The sequence below is a fragment of the Drosophila navojoa genome, chromosome 5, assembly GCF_054131105.1.
Source record: "Drosophila navojoa isolate 15081-1374.11 chromosome 5, UAZ_NAV_1.0, whole genome shotgun sequence".
In the NCBI taxonomy this organism is placed as follows: domain Eukaryota; kingdom Metazoa; phylum Arthropoda; class Insecta; order Diptera; family Drosophilidae; genus Drosophila; species Drosophila navojoa.
In genome coordinates this window covers 14,352,100-14,369,121 of record NC_142893.1, presented here as the reverse complement: position 1 = coordinate 14,369,121, position 17,022 = coordinate 14,352,100, and the positions used below count along the sequence as shown (strand labels likewise).

Sequence of the window (17,022 nt, the reverse complement as noted above, 5' to 3'; positions counted from 1 at the left end):
TTTTTTTTTTTTTAAGTAACTTTTAGCAAATTTTTATTGTTTTAAATGCTATAAATAAATTCTTTGTTTGCGATTAGTTATTTAAAAGTTAAATTGGTGCATTTGGAAGCATTTATTTTTTACTTGCTCACAAAAAAGTGACAAAAAATAAATAAATACAAAATTATAATAATAATAAATAAATAAATAAAAATAAATTTAAAAAAAAATTAAAATATATATATTAAAGCTCTAATATTTTATCTGGTATTTTTTTAAATTAAAAAAAAAAACACTTTAATATTTTATCTGGTATTTTAAAATACCCTTGCCTTATTTTGCTATATTTTTCCTATAAATTCTTTTTATTACACAATCAAATTTGTGTTCTGCCTTCGTAAACCGTTTAGAGTTAAATTGACAAATTGCTTAATTTGTGCAGGAAAAATAAACAGAATGAAATACAAATTTTGCATGCCAACAATTATCCAATTGACAATTGGCAATTCGTTGGCCAAAACAATGCCAATCTAGTCAGTTAAGTCAGAGCCATGGACAGTGCTTGGTCGTTGATTTTAAACCTAATCAGTAAATATATACACATATGAAATATATCTAATATAGATAATATATATAATAAAAAAAAAAAAAATGATAATATAGAAAAAATTTAAAATATGTTTAATTTATTATACATAAAATTGTTATATAATTCAATCTACATATATATAGTTCTCATATTAAGAATTATTTTCATTTAGTTAGGGATTATTTGCAGAACAGCACGATTTGCGTGTTCTGGCATAAGAACTACGAATTTCAGCTAGCTGGAGACTACTCCAGTATCATAGGCATTAATATTGACACAATGGAGAAAAGTTTTGAGCAGAATGTGATCGATGCAGAGGCCAGAAGACAACAGCTCAAGGAGCTCGGCCTGCACTACGATGATCTGGTGCTGAAGCTAACATTATCCATTGAAACTTCACATTGCGAGGTGAGAGTTCTATTCTATTCATTATTCTATATATATTTTAGATACATATTATATATGTATATTCTTTATTTTCCTATGCTTCACAGACCTTTCTGATCTTTGGCGATTTTATGAGCCGCTTTGTGGCCGCCTTCGCACAGGCCTCCATGTACTCCATTTGGCGCTCGTTGCGCAACAGATTCGTATTCGCTCATGTGGCACAGGAGCTGGATGAGGAGGCATGCTGCAGCAGCTACTTTTTTCAGGGTAATTCATTATATAAATACTCTGCTAATTACTATATATATCATTATGATTATATATTATTATTATATATTATTATTATATATTATATTAGATCAGCCCAACATACTTTTCGTCCTGCGCAGCTATGCGAATGCAACAGACTTTGAGCTGAAGACGAACAAGTATGTGGGACCCAGGGCGGAGCAGCCGCAGCAGCTGATCTTGATAGATCGCTATGATGCACGACTGCAGCTGTTTCAGCACAATGTGCCTCTATTTCCGGACAAACTAAGGGATTTGCAGGGCCGTGAGGTGATCATTGCCTGCTTTGACTACAGACCCTACACAGTCATCAAATATGTGAGTGGTAGATCTTGGAGAATGTAAAACTTATTGAATGGGGGATTATTTAGACCAGTCCGAGCAATGCGCGTGATGTGGGCGTGGCAATGCACTCGAATCTATCCCAAGTTTACATCGATGGCACTGAGACCCAAGTCGTGCTCAGCTTTTGCGCACAATTCAATTGTACGGTGCAGATAGACACGTGTAAGTAGACTGAGAATCTACATACATATATAGATCTCTTGGGTAGATAATACACCACCCTCTGCCTAGCCGATGCCAATGACTGGGGCAACATCTATCCGAACATGTCGGGCGACGGCGCCTTGGGCATGATTCTCGGCCACAAGGCGGACATTTGCATAGGCGCCATGTACTCCTGGTACGACGACTACACCTATCTGGACCTCTCCATGTACCTGGTGCGCTCGGGCATAACGTGCCTGGTGCCGGCGCCCAAGCGCCTGGCCAGCTGGTACCTGCCCCTGGAGCCGTTCCAGGCCACCCTGTGGGCCGCGGTGCTGCTCTGCCTGAGCATCGAGACGTTCGGCCTGGTGCTGGCCCACAGAAGTGAGCTGGAGCTGTATGCTGGCGCCACGCCCGTCCACGGCTGGTGGCGCAGCACGAAGTTTGGCCTCGTCACGACCTTCAAGCTGTTCATCTCGCAGTCGGGCAACAGCCACGCCCGCTCCGTAACGGTGCGGGTGCTGCTCTTCGCCTGCTTCCTGAACGACATCATCATCACGAGCATCTATGGCGGCGGCCTGGCCAGCATCCTGACCATACCCAGTCTGGACGAGGCGGCGGACACGATGCAGCGCATGCTCGACCAGCGGCTGCAGTGGGCGGGCAACTCAGAGGCGTGGGTCTCCTCGATTCGCGGCTCGGATGATGTGAGTAGACGGCTTTCCCATCATGCTATCTAATCTATTGTCAATCCAATCCTAGCCCCTGATGAACGAGCTGCTGGACAACTTTGGCGTCTACAGTGATGAGCAATTGCTGGAGCTGGCGCAGAGCAAGCGCATGGGATTCACCTTGGAGCGCTTGCCCTTTGGTAGCTAAACGAGAATTGCACCCCATACGCCCCGTTTCCTGCAATTTCCCCTATTCCCAGGCCACTTTGCCATCGGCGACTATCTGACGGAGCAGTCCATTGAGCACATGGTGATCATGCAGGAGGATCTCTACTATCAGTATACGGTGGCCTTTGTGCCACGGCTCTGGCCGCTGCTGGAGCGCTTCAATGCCCTGGTCTATCGCTGGCACTCGTCCGGCTTCGACAAGTACTGGGAGGATCGCGTCGTGGCCGATAACCTAAATGTCAAGATCCAGCAACAGGTCGAGAGCACCGTGCTCTCCAGTGGCCAAGAAGACATCGACATTGAGCCCGTCATGCTGGGCATGTCCAATTTCGCGGGCATCTTACTCGTCTGGGTACTGGGCATCAGCCTGGCCCTGATGGCATTCTCTGTCGAAATGCTCACGCTCAAGTACTCGACGTAAACCCGGTCTGGAGAATGGTATTGCGTGGCCAGCTATTGCCAAATCTGTTTGCGCAACATTTTGCAATCGAAAGATTTCACTTTATGTAGCGCAGCACAGATGCGAAAGATACTAACATCATATATCATCGGGCTGATCTCTTTAATGTTTTCCTCACTTTAGTTTCACTGAGCCAAGGGCCAACGCGCAACGATCTCCAGAGAGATGTCGCCGAGCAAACGACAGGCGGAAGTGGCGTGAAAGTTCTCAGACTCGCTGCGAATTATGCTCTTAGGAAAAACAAAACTCAGATATATATATTACCTTTTTACCTCAGCGAGCTTTAATGGCATACGTGATATCAAATACATTAAAAAAAAAACATATAAAAGTGCTCTAGTCTGGAGTATGTGACTAGGGAAATACCTAAACAGCTGTATAGAGCTCTCAGCATACAGAAATTTTAGATAATCTTTTTGTCGAAGTAACTTCAGTTCTAGAGCTTAGTGTAAATATATTGAGAAAGTATCTATCTATCTATCTATCTATCTATATTATCTAACTATCTGTCTAGATTATCTAACTATCTGTCTGTCTATCTATCTATCTATCTATCTATCTACCTATCTATCTATCTATCTATCTATCTACCTATCTATCTATCTATATATCTATATATTTATATATCTTTATATCTATATATCTTTATATCTATATATCTTTATATCTACATATCTATAGATCTTTACATCTATCTATCTATCGATCAATGATCAATCTCTGTCTTAAAATGCAATAAATTTATCCATAATAAAATGGTGGAAAAACATGTTTTTTGTGGTATATAATTAATAATATAAACGCTCATCCTGGATTACAAAATCACATCTTTCATAAAGAGTCAGATTGTTCTTTTGTTGTTATATTTAATCTGGCTGAAGGCAAAAATACCATCGATAAATCAGGTAAATATGAATATGATATGATTTAGAGATAAATTTGTCATAAAGAGTTCAACATTAAAAGTCAGATGCATACCCATTACTCTATCATACCCAGAAACTATATCATTATACCCCAAGTATAGGGTATTCACAAGAAAACAGACCAGATACAAATTATTAGCTGCGTATCTCACAGATACGATTTAGTTACTTTGCGCCAGTGCAATGAACTGTTGGTCTGCTAGACAGAGCCAGAGATTGGCCGCTCCTTGAGTGCGAAATTGTGTGACTGCCTGTGGCCGAGGCCTTGGACATGATCAAACATGGTCAACACAATGAGTGTGAGTACATCTGATGGAAATTCTCGGCCGCCAGGGGGCGAGGCCGCAGAGTTAATTGACTGCGCGTTCGGCTGCCGTGATCTTTGATTGGCATGCAAAACGTGTTGCATGCGTTTCAGTTTCTGGGGTTTTCTTTTAGAAATTGCTGTCGAAAATGTTTGTTAAACCATATGGATTTTCGTTCGCATTTGAATTCGGCTCGTAGTGAAAGTGAATTGAGCGAATGGCCACAGCAAAGCACTTAACACATCTGTTTTGCTCAAGATTCGATCTTGACTCAGCAATAATCGAGAGAGAGAGAGAGATACTTAAGCAATTGCTGATAGAACGAGAATCGGACTAGACTTGGACCCATTAAGCACTTTCCCAAATGACGCATTGCCGCTGGCTGTTCGCATGGCTATAAAATGCCATTGGTTCTAGCCCAGTTCAATCAGTCTAGCGAATTCTGTTATTTGGCCAAGAGCAGAGCGAATTCAGACACTTGCGGAATGTCCTATTTCCTGCTGCTGCTTCTGACGGCATTTGTTGCCGCCGACTGGCCCGACCTCGAAGTGGGTGAGTCAGTGCAAGAGTGCTCCAAGCAGATCCTAGAACATTCCCCACACTCTCGCTCCCCTTGCAGACGACTGCAAACAGCCGCCGGAGTACGGCAGCTGCCACTCCCACATCCGCATGTGGTACTACAATCGCAACACCAGAAGCTGCAAGCCCTTCGACTACTCCTCCTGCGGCGGCAACTCGAATCGCTTCTTCACCAAGTCCGAGTGCTTCACCCACTGTGCTCCGCAGCGCACAGCTCCAATTAATCACTGATCGAATCTAAACGACGAAGCAGAGGCAATGCCCGAGGCCCAAACGATTTGCGGCAGACTAAAACTAAGTTTTTGGGTTAATGCATATGCAGATGTGTGTATTGAATAGACATGCATATTAATAATATATAAGCATATTTATCTATACGTATTGACAGAGGTTCAGCTCATTAAGCTCGCAGTTTGTCTTACGCGACTTTAACATACTCTCTACTGAGTTGAAGATTTGTTCAATTGTTAACTAATTAAAGATTTTTTTTTTAGTTTATTTATTACCATTATTGGACATTTATAGTAATCATTCATATATTTTTTATAGCTTGAATTTATTAATTTCTTTTTACTACTATTATTTTATTCACAATTTTCTAAATTAGTATTTATTTATTCATTTGAAATTCAATTATCATCAATATTGTATTTATGAATATTATTTCTATTTAATATTTTAAATATTTTTTTCTTTGACATATTGTAAGCATTTTTTTAAATTATTATTAATTTATATTTATTATCAATTAATATATATTTATATATTTTATGAATAAATCTTTAATATTATTATTTTATATTTGCTATAAGTCAATAATCGTTTGTTAAATTCATTAATTTTTATATTTAATATTTTTTATTTATTATTATTATTTTTATTCTTTTTTTATATTTTATTCATAATAATCTTTTGTTAAATGAATTATTTTTAAATTTAATATTTTTATTTATTATTATTATTATTTTTTATTCCTTTTTATATTTTATTCATTATAATCTTTTGTTAAATTCATTATTTTTATATTTAATATTTTTTATTTATTATTATTATTTTTTATTCTATTTTATATTTTTTTTCATAATAATCTTTTGTTAAATTAATTATTTTTTATAGATTTAATATTTTTTATAAATTATTATTTTGTATTCATATTAACTACTAATTTAAATTTATTTTTTTATTTTTTATTTATTTAATTTTTTGTTTGTATTAAAAGAAATAACAAGTGAATTTTAGAGAAATATTCTCTGAGTTTGATTGGAATATTAGTTAAATAGCTGCAACAGCCTATTGCATACGTAATCTGACATCCAGTATACTCATTTTATAATCACTAACTGCTTTTATAGGGTATTAAAAAGTAAATAAAATGCTGAGAAAATGTGGCAAGCGCGTTGACTGGGCTACTGTGGGCCCTCGGCTTGGTTACAAGTTCAGTGCGCTGTATGCAAATGTGTTGCCCCTCTCTCTCTCTCTCTCTCTCTCGCTCTGCTGCTGCTTTTTCTCCCACACTAATTAGTTTAAAGCATAGCTGTGGCCATAGGCAGGCAAAAGTGCAACAGCCATCCATGGTGTGGGGCAGCTGGTGAAAAGACCCGCGGATCGCAAACATATTTGGCAGCCCGCAGATGCGTGCCACAGAGTGCCTCTGCCTGCTGCCTCTGCCTGCGGCACTTACTTAACCTTACGTGCGTTGCTTTGACAATGCCACAGCCATAATAAAAACAACAGCAAAACAACAAACAAAACAAAAAATATATTTCACTTTGCACAACGCGACGCGACGCGACACGATGCGGCGACACATTCAATTGGCAGCGCGTTGTCTCATAATTTTTTAATATCTCACATACTTGCATGAAATATAAAGATATAAATACGTACACATATACATACATATATCTTTATATTTGTACGTCTGTCTTTGTTTAGACGCATAAACAAATGTGAAAGTGAAAGAGCGCATAGCTTATGCACGGGCCTAATAAAATGACGATTAATTATTTAATTATGGAAAAAGCTTCGATTGCAACAAGCGCAGCACCTGGACAGAGCTGTTGGTGGGAAAGAGAGGGGGGGGGGGGGGGGCATAGACAGTGCTCGGCTAGCCGCTTGGCCCCATCATTCTCCCATTTTGGGCAGAGCAGAGGCAGACATTGTTCGACATGACGCATTATTGCATTCGATTTAAGCTGATCAAATACGGAAGAGAGAGAGAGAGAGAGAGAGAGAGAGAGAGAGAGAGATAGAGAGAGAGAGAGAGAGAGGTAGATAGTTAGAGAGAGAAACAATTAGAAATTGTCTGCACACTTTCGATTGTGGTGTTGCTTAATGGACACCTGTGCAGGAGAAATCGCAGCAGCTAAATCAAAGATGCAAAAACTAAAAGACTCTACACATAGTATATACATATATATCAGCCAGAGATATATATATAGCCATTAGCTTAGCCCACATAGGTCTTGCCTCTCCCCACTCATTCATTCATAGTACAATAAGAACGGGTCGCTGGGGCAATGCATATTTTCTACTTGTGCAAAAAACATGCAGCAGATCAAACGAAATTCAAATGAATAAAAACCCGAGATAGACAATAGACCCAGAGACAACACGGCGACAGCCAACGGACATCAATCATGCGGACAGCGAGTAAAGATCGCGGTTGCCACAGGCTGCTGTCTGTCTGTCCGTCCGTCTGCTGTCTGTCGAAACACACACAAAAAACAAGAAAAACGGAAAATTGCATTTTTACAGGCAGCAAAAACTTTGAGTGCTTCACATTCAAATTGACACCAATTCGAGCTACGCACCCAAGCAACGCTGCTGCTTCTTCTTCTTTTTACTATGTAGACCTAAAAAGAGAGACGCCCGCATATGGAATTTTTCATAAATTACATAATGAAAACCTTAATTTTATTTAAGGTATTGTACGCACGTATTTTAATTAGCCAACATGCGATAGTTGGCCAATGCCGAGGCAAGGCGGATCGCTTGACCCAGCGCAACTTGAATTTAGTTTAGAATTGTCTAAAGATTAAGTATGTTGACATGATGTCATATTGTAGATCAAAGCTGAATAGTTGAAGAATATGTTGCCAACAATAGGGTTGGGCTGCCACAATGTCGAAATAATTATAAAATAAATTAATTTATACGCGCAGTTTGTCATAAAAATATTATATATGCATAGAGTATATATGTAATAAATGTATTTTTTGTCTAGCAATACTACTCAACAGTTTCTAAAGCAATTAACAATAATTTAAATATTTTTATTAACTCTTTGTATATTAAATAATTTCTTTTTTTTTTACAATTTAAAATGGAATTTTCAAAAGGCATTCGTAAGTTGCAGTATAATTGTATATGTATGTATATAACAGAATATAACAGCACTAACAGACTACATGCATATTAACAGTCCAACAGTTTAACAGTGTTAGTTTTAACAGTCTCTGCAATGACTGCCTAATGTTGTACATAACATATTTATGTATATTTACATTCTATTTATCTGTTAGTGTTTTAAATGTCACTGAATAGATAAATATATTTTATTTTTATTTATTTTTTCTGCTATTTAATTATAGACTCTTATTCTTTTCTAATTAATTCTGTCATTATTTTGCCGTCTCGTTCGCAGTCAATAATTGTTGTAATTCTAAGATCGCATAGCGACTGCAGGGCAGCATAATCAATGTCCGCTCGCTCGTTGGCTCGCCTTCTGCAGAGTGCAGAGTGAAAAGTGCTCTGAGGAAATTAGATGCAACGGGAATTTGCACAGTTAGCTGTAATTTGAGCGAGAAAAGCGCTTTGCACTTATGGAAATTGCTTTATCTTTGCTTTTATTCAATTGCGGAATTGCAAATTTCTTTGCTGCAGTATTATGATTATTATTATTATTGCTGCCCAGCGGAAATGTTTAGTATGCAATTCTTAGCTTCTGACTTGCTCAAGATATTATCTATCTATAGCTCTGGAACTCTTGTTAGTGCTGACCACATTGAATGCAATCTTTGCTGCAGTTGCAGTAAATTTGAGATGGGATTGCAGCGCTTGGAAGATCGATCTAAATTGAAATGGTATGGGTACTTTAACTAATTATAGATAAACGACTTAAATATGATAGATAGTTAGTCAGAGATATGTAAATGAACTATTTTGCATATTATACTATAATAAATATTTATTATATACATTTTTATAGACTAAAATATATCATTTATAATCAGATATAATCTATAATAATTCTATTTGTGATCCTCTTTTACATGATCTACTACTTATGCAAATTTCACATATCCAAAATTATCTGTTACCCATAAAGACCCCATGGCACACCCCTAATTTCAATGTGGCACAGGAAAAGCTAAAAATTGTTCATATTAGGTCTAACTATATGATTAGAGATTTATACGAAAGACCCATTATTCATATGCTAATTCTACAACTTATTCAAAAGAGAAGTTCATCCAACATTGTTGTTGCACTCTTTGGCCCCCAGACTCAAAGGGGAAACTCTCGGCTAATGGATTAATGTAAATGTTTCTGGTACCCCCACAGGTCGTTAAGGCAGTTAGACAGCAAATGGTAAACGACACTGAGCGCCCGACTCAATTATGCCTCGACTGCACTAATTTGTCTCGGAAGGTAATTATGAAATTTCGGAAGGCCGACGGTCAACAATTTGTGGCCCATACGCAGCTGGCCCAGAGTCGTCGAGTCGTATGGCCCATTCATGCCATATATACCTACATATATACATACTATATAGTTAGCTCGCCTCCAGCTGTGGGTCGGCGTGGTAATCTACGATTTGCGCGGCCAGCAAAAGTGAAACTTGTGGCTGGCATTTGTCTTATCAAAGCGTCTATGACTCCAACTTCAGCTCCAACTCCGTTTGCCTCTGACTCTGCCGCTGGCTTTGTTTCGCCTGAGGCCTTTGTTGGGTCGCTGCAACAATTGGAGCCGAGTCGCGGGCCTGAATCTCTTTGTACGGCTAGAGATAATCATGAAAAAACAAGAGCATCGTGTGAATTTCGCACAATGAACTTGAAATTTGTACTACAAATCTAAAGCCAGCAAGTAAGAGTGGCTGCAAGTGGGGCATGCTTGACTTGCGAATGCCCTAGGTATGATTGAGATTGAGTCCATCTTGCCTGTAGAATGAAATCCATAAGAATATTACAGCTAGATCTTGGCAAGTTCAATTCCAAGCCTATGTCTTTACTTTAGTATAAGTTCATTCCATCATACCCTTTACTTGTACATTTTTAATAGGTATTCCTCATGCGCTCGCCTTTGTTTAATTAAGAATGCAAAAGTACGCAATGCATATTTAGTGGTTCAGTGGTTAATAAACCGCTGCTTTGGCTCGTCAGTTTCAATTATTTTCACATTTCCCATTTGCCACTGCCAGATCTTAACTGATTAGGATTAGGCCGGCTGCATGCATTCGGAATCGAGTCGAGTCATTGACTCGCGGCATTGTTCATAAAAATCAATTAATCGAGTCTAGGCACAATTTTTGTTTGTCATGCAGTGTGTGATTGATTGACTGACGCATTGATTGATACTTAAACTATAATAGAAGAGAGCTGCTTCAATGTCTAGGAGAGAAAAGATAATTTCTCTGCGATCCTTTTAACAAAGACATTCTTGAGCTGGGAAAATGTTTTGTATTGGTGAAAGTATTTTCAACTTAATATTCTTTAATTTATATATATTAATAATATATATATTTTTATCTAATTAATCTTTAATTTATATATAATAATATAATAAATATTTATTAATTTTAATATAAATATATAATAGATATTTTTATTATTTTATAAAAATTTATTTTGCATTAAAAAAAAAATAAAATAAATAATATTCAATTTAAATTATTTGATCAATATATTCTTCATTTCATATATCTGAATACATACATATATGAATTTTCTACTTATTATTATCCACCATTTGAATGGAATTGTTAAAAAAAAAATACTTCTTGCTTTCTTTTATTATAATTAAAATATAAATATAAATAAAATATTTAATTTTTTTCATATTTCTATCAGTTAAACCTTCAGCAATAACTGTTCATAGAAACTCACCTTATTTTGTTTACGTCGCAACAGGTGGGGAGCGCCACCTGGCGGCTGCAGCGGCACGGCCGGCTCCGGCGTCACCTGTTGCACAGGACGCGGCGGCTTCAGGGCCAGCTTCTTGAGGCTCGCAATGCGCTTGTCGCACATCAAGGACACATCATCGATGCGCTGCAGAACCTGCAAATAAATAGAGATCGAATAAATCAATATAAATCTCTTGATTCATTGCAGCAGCTGTAAAAACTTTTCTTAAAACTGTTAAACGGAATTCTAAAGTCTAGATTTCTCTCCTAGTTCTTACAAAATGTAGTCCCATTTGGAAAGTCGATCGATCTACATAGAAGCCCAATCGATGGCAGCGGCGCCGACAATTGTATTGAACTGAACTAAACCATGGAACCTTAAGTCGACTATTGTCATTCGCTGCATGAGCATGATCACAAACTGTTCCATTCATAGAGTTTTCTAGGCTACTTCATCTGCTATTCTTGCAAAGAAAAAAGACTTTACTCTCAATTTTTGACATCGTCTTGGTATTGTTCGTCTCCACTAAAAAGAGTCTAGTTCTTAGAACGACATCAGCAAAGAGAAAGTGTTAAGTAGCCAAGAAAATGGGCGTGCGATCTCAATTCAAAAGGCGGTTAGATAATAGAAAAGGCAGAAACAGAGCAAACTAGATGGTGCAGGAAAATTTATAGTCGTTACAGTTGTTTATAGATAAGTTTCGAATTACTTTTTTCCAGTTAAATGATATCGATTTAAAATATGTGCATATTTAAATTAAGATAAGAGAAGATCAAAATGCTATGTTTGTCGGAGCTTGTTTAGAACTCGTTCAGTTTTGGATAGAATGAGAAGGGGTATAAATGGGACAGAGAAAATGAGTAATTGAAAATATTTTATGTATTTTAAAGTATCAAGAATTACTCATTATCATTATAATATAATCTATACCTATCATATATCATATACATATGTCTATTTCAAATATAAATATTAGCATAAGTTTAGCCTAGTAATACAAACAAATTCTAGCCTAGTAATACACATAGATATATAATTAGTTTATATATACATTTATATTCCCATTACTTAGTTGAGAGTTTCATCTGATTATCATCTAAGCACACACAAACTTATCGCACACTTCTTGCTCTCTGCTCCGTCCACAAAATGCATTCGCCCAACGCTTATGGCATAATAAATATAGTCCAACAACAATGTGCTTTATAATGTTGGAGAATTTTTAGTGGTATTCTCACGTGATTTCTCCCTGGTAAAATGAAATGAAAAGAGCACGAAAGCAAAGCGAACTTTGCTCAGCTCAGCTTAGCTGAGTAAGACATTGCAACAGGTGCCTCAGCTCGGCTCGGGCATCGAACAATTGAATTTGTGCCACGCCAAAAGTGCAACAATTCCTCAAACTTGAAGTCTAATGCTCGTTCACGTAGTGAAAGCGAGTATATAGGGTACATTTTCATAAAGTTGTATGAAATATATGCATAGATTAACTATAATATATAATATAATTTAATAATATACGATAATAAAATAATATACGATAATAAAATAATAATATAATAAAATAATCATAAAATATAATATAATATACATCAATTAAATTCTGTTCATATAATGTTGTTTAATAGGTAGAACTTTACTCAGTCAAGATATTAATTAAATGAAAAATGAAGTTAGACTTAAAGTCCTTAGTTGCCTGAGATTCTTGGAATTATTGCCACTATTTCTTAAAGAGAATTTAATTGATAATTAACAAAATGAATTATTTTGTAAAGGTTTGTCAAGGAACCACTTCATACGATAGAAATTAGGAATCACTGAAGTCCTTTATCTTTATAGAGAAGTCTATAAATATTCATAGATAAACAAAGTCAGAGTTCAGCATAGAAAATACCTATAATTTAATCTAAGGTAAAGCAAGCTTATATAAGCAAATAACTGCAACAGGCACTTGCATAGGCACAGGCTTATCAATCGATTGGCAATTGGCTGTTGCATAATTGAATTGCACCTGGAGGACAACGGGCATTTGGCGGTGTCATGACCTTTTGACATTTTACATAATGGACGACGACAACGGTTCAATTGCCGCTTTCACTTTTGCTTCCGACGCATCTCAGTTGGAGTTGGGAGTCTGCATTGTTGTTGCTGCTGCTGCTGCTGTTGTTGTTGTTGTGGTGTTATTGTCAACCACTGCATTGGCGCATCTTCAACATGCAGCTTGGGTTTCCATTTTTCCAGTTATGCTGCCTTCTGCGAAAGTCCATTCAAGCCGCACACTTGATCAAATGATACAATGCAGCTGCTGCTGCTGCTGCTGCTGCAGCGGCAACAGTTGCTGCTGTTGCTGCAACTATTGCTGCTGATGCGGCTGCTGCTGCTGTCTATGCGCTAACAACACCAAAAATATTTTGTAATGTACTAAAATGTTATTTATGTGGCCTGTGCTTGCATAAATTGCGGCTGGACATGAAGATTTTCAGGCATGAAGATTTTCAGGGTTGTCGCGTCCAAATCTTTTGTTAATTTGATCAAGTTTATTATAACCAAGACAATTTTAGTAACAAAAGAATTTTAATTAAAAATTATTAAGCAATTTGATTTTAAATATTATAAAATAATATAAAAATATTATAATTAATGTATAAAATAAATCTTAGAAAATAAAATCAAATCAAAGAAAATATAATAAACATATCTAATACATATATTTAAAAGATTTATATTACTAAAACCATTTTAGTAATAAAAGAACTTAAATTTAAAATTTTAAATAATTTGAGTTTAATACAAAAGTATATTAGCTAAACATATTACTAAAATTGTATATAAATTTAACATATAAATATAATAAAAATTATTAAATTAATTATAAACTATTATTAATAATAAATTATTTAATTATTTATTGAATATTTTTCTATTTTACATAAAATAAATTTCATAAGTATGTAATGTAAGTATGTTAATGTTCCCAAATTTAGTATTATTTGCTTTAATCCTACTAAATGCTCTTTGGCAACTCTATGAAAATTCAAATGTTTTTTTCTATTTTTGTTGCCTGCACACACGACCAGTTCTCTTCCACTGGCTACCATTGACCTTTGCAGGAGTCGGCGCCCACGCTCGTGGCGTCGTCAGTGAACGAACTCCATTAGCGCCTTGATGCACGAATATGTGAGCTGAGGCGAAGTCAAATCGAAAATTTCGATGATGGCCCACAGCAGCTGTCAACTTAATTAAGCATTTGCGATTAGTTTCTGAAGCTGCATGGGTTCGCTTGATTGGCGTAGCGCATCATATAATCAAAATATACATTCAAATATACAATTAGCTATATTAAGTGAATAATATGAGAGACATAGTAAGCGGTAGTTGACTCTTTGAGCTGCCTTCACGCTCTATACGTGCCTTAGGCCTCAAGTTCAAGCACTTGACTCACCGCCCAGCGAATTGTCTTAGCCAAAGGTTAGAGAACAATAAGGGTAAAGATTTTATATAAAGTGAAGTAAAGTGATTGTGTTAAAAATCTTTTATGCTAAAGAACAATGTAATGCGTGAGGCGGAACAATCGAAATATTGTTTAAAAAAAAACCATAATTTGCATAACTCAAGTTTGACTAAAAAAGCAAACTTTCCATTGCCAGGAAATGACTTCCAGTTGAAGCGTGAGTATTTGATCAATGCTGCAGACAGGGAGAGTGGAAGAGATGACAACATTAACAGAACAGTCGAGAACATTCTTATTGGAAATGTTAAGCATGAGTAAGAGTATAACTAAAACTAAAAGCTATGCTTATCTCTTAAACATATCCATCGCTAAGTTGCAGCGAGCAAAAGGTTACAGCTGATAACAATGTTAAATGAGCTTAGAGGTCGGCTTGAAATGTTAAAAAGGGGCACATATGCTAACATGCGTGCAGTAGCATTACACTGTTAAAGAATTCTAAATACTATAATCTGTCTGCATGTATGCGAACATTATAAATGTAAAACTATACATTGTGACCCCACTCGATGTTAACGCCCGGCGATGGCTTCAACAGCTGTATTGAGCACACATACATACATATATAAAAACTAAGACTGTAAGTGAATAAAACAGTTGAAATCTTGAATTCAACGGACTATGGAGGTGTATATATAAACTCCACCTATCACTTACTGACAATTATTTTGGCCACGGCAAACCACTTTTAAATTCTTAAGTTTAGCTTTAAATTTAATTCGATTTAAATACGTATACAAATCTGTAATATGTGTATTAAGTAAATGCAAATAAAAGCAAAGGCTCATAAATTACTGCCAATGTTTCGTTGAGTTCAAATTCAAATTCTTTAACCTCTTCTTCAATTGAAGTACATAACAGTGATCTGTAAATGTAAAATTATGTAAATAAATTTGCAGCCAAGGCCATGCAACGGCTGCCCACGATTGAGTGATAATTCGAGTCTTTTAACAGTGACGTTTGCCTAACAGATAGCGCTGATAATTGCCCGCACTTATACTAACATGAACTTATACTCGTTCGACATATGTATCAATCTATAAAAGAGATTCGCAATTGCTGTGATGCAACTGAAATTCTTCAGTTAGCACATCGCTCATGATTTAATAGTTAACGTTTATGGATAGTTAAGATAGCTTTTTTGTCGGTACGATGGCCAGCTAGCATGCAATCCACAAGGATATCCAGTTGGCCAACTGGTCAAACGTGACTCCAGCGAGACTGGAATGAAAGCGGTCCAGCGCAGAACTCTGAACTGTGCCAAAGTCATTAAACACAGACACAGCCACAAATGCGCAAAACGTAAATGCTTTAAGAATATTCCCGCAGCATTGGCCAAAACGGGTCTTGCTTGACCCATTTCGTGTGGTTGTGCCTCGACATCTTTTCACAGATTGCTTTAAATGAATAAATGCCTAACCAAAAATAAAAACTGGACTCCAGCGAAATGGGTCACTATGTTACTGGGGGTCGGGACTACGGAGCGCATGCCAAGGCATCAATTATAATTCTGATTTGATATTTTCTTGGCGCAGCTAGCGTATAAGTATAAGTGTATAAGCTCAAATCTGGCAAAATGTTTCAGTATAAGAGTGACTTTACATATGTGCATGCCACTGTTAACAGACTTGGCCCAATCATGTGCATGCTTTATTAACATATTCTGTTATGGTATGATTCTGGCTATCGAACATGTTTGATGCTAAGGTATATGTTTCATGGCTAGCTTGTATGATGGGACATGTTTGAAAGATTAAGTTAGAACACAAACTGCATTGATTGATTAAAATTAATATTTCTAGAGGCTAATTGAGAGTAACTAAAAGAGTTGATTTTCACCTAAGCCAACTCTAAGTTTAAATATTGCTTTTAGAAAATACTATATCTATTTATATATGTATGTATACATACATATATACCGTTGCGATCATAGTAAAAAAAGTAGTAGTATTAAGTTTATTACAAATGATCTATATTATGTCCAACATTACGACTGCTAATATTTTACAAGATAGACCAACCGGAAAACACATATTAAATTAAATATTCGTTTTGCTTGTAGCATAATTAAAATCAAGTAAATTCAAGCTCCTATTACTAAAGTGCCTTCCTTCATTAGAAAAAGATTTCATAGTCTAATGTTCTGAAATACTGTAGATTTATGAAAGCAGTCAAAGTTCTCTAAGAGATGCCGCAACGCCTACTTGGAAAATGTTTATGCTTTACTTTGTCTGCGTCCACAATTGCCCTCGGCTACGGCTCGCCTTGGCTGGGGACAGAAAACCGGTTGATTGATACCATTTGTGGCATTAAATGCACATTATGTTTGTTGCAAGTTGCAACATCGAAGAATGCCCCATTCCAATTGCAAGTGCTGTTATCTAACTGTACTCGCTCACACAGACAGCAACTGCAGAAGCGACTGCTAACAGCTGAACATAGCAGAACCAGTCTCTGCCTCTGGAATTATATCACAATCACAATCACAATC

The 17,022-nt window shown here is 36.6% G+C and overlaps 3 protein-coding genes across 9 annotated transcripts in view; 2 read left to right on the top strand and 1 right to left on the bottom strand.

Moving 5' to 3' along the window:
• The window catches only part of LOC108654797 (guanine nucleotide exchange factor DBS), a 49,289-nt gene that overhangs the window by 19,180 nt on the left and 13,087 nt on the right, over positions 1-17,022 (bottom strand). For all 7 annotated transcript variants that reach the window (XR_016197013.1, XM_089261694.1, XM_089261693.1 and 4 more), the window contains exon 10: positions 11,009-11,179. Coding sequence is in view for 6 of the 7 variants with exons in the window: in XM_089261694.1 (XP_089117820.1) it covers positions 11,009-11,179 (171 nt within the window). In the remaining variant the exon portion in view is untranslated. The remainder of the gene's footprint in view (positions 1-11,008; positions 11,180-17,022) is intronic.
• Positions 492-3,619, top strand: Ir41a (Ionotropic receptor 41a). The gene is made up of 8 exons (XM_089261737.1): positions 492-567; positions 741-976; positions 1,063-1,222; positions 1,314-1,561; positions 1,615-1,750; positions 1,820-2,439; positions 2,495-2,603; positions 2,664-3,619. The coding sequence occupies exons 1-8, from the start codon at positions 531-533 to the stop codon at positions 3,050-3,052; spliced, it is 1,935 nt and encodes a 644-aa protein (XP_089117863.1). The 5' UTR covers positions 492-530; the 3' UTR covers positions 3,053-3,619.
• Positions 4,745-5,350, top strand: LOC108654802 (kunitz-type serine protease inhibitor homolog delta-dendrotoxin). The gene is made up of 2 exons (XM_018106350.3): positions 4,745-4,874; positions 4,942-5,350. Exons 1-2 carry the CDS (start codon positions 4,808-4,810, stop codon positions 5,130-5,132), a joined length of 258 nt encoding a protein of 85 aa, XP_017961839.2. The 5' UTR covers positions 4,745-4,807; the 3' UTR covers positions 5,133-5,350.

Bases quoted from the DNA above. Each gene is read 5' to 3' on its own strand.
- Ir41a (XM_089261737.1), top strand. From the start codon at position 531: ATGGACAGTGCTTGGTCGTTGATTTTAAACCTAATCA. The intron at 1,223-1,313 runs GTAATTCATTAT...ATATTATATTAG, and splicing joins CAGCAGCTACTTTTTTCAGG to ATCAGCCCAACATACTTTTC. The intron at 1,562-1,614 runs GTGAGTGGTAGA...GGGATTATTTAG, and splicing joins CCTACACAGTCATCAAATAT to ACCAGTCCGAGCAATGCGCG.
- LOC108654802 (XM_018106350.3), top strand. From the start codon at position 4,808: ATGTCCTATTTCCTGCTGCTGCTTCTGACGGCATTTGTTGCCGCCGAC. The intron at 4,875-4,941 runs GTGAGTCAGTGC...CTCCCCTTGCAG, and splicing joins CTGGCCCGACCTCGAAGTGG to ACGACTGCAAACAGCCGCCG.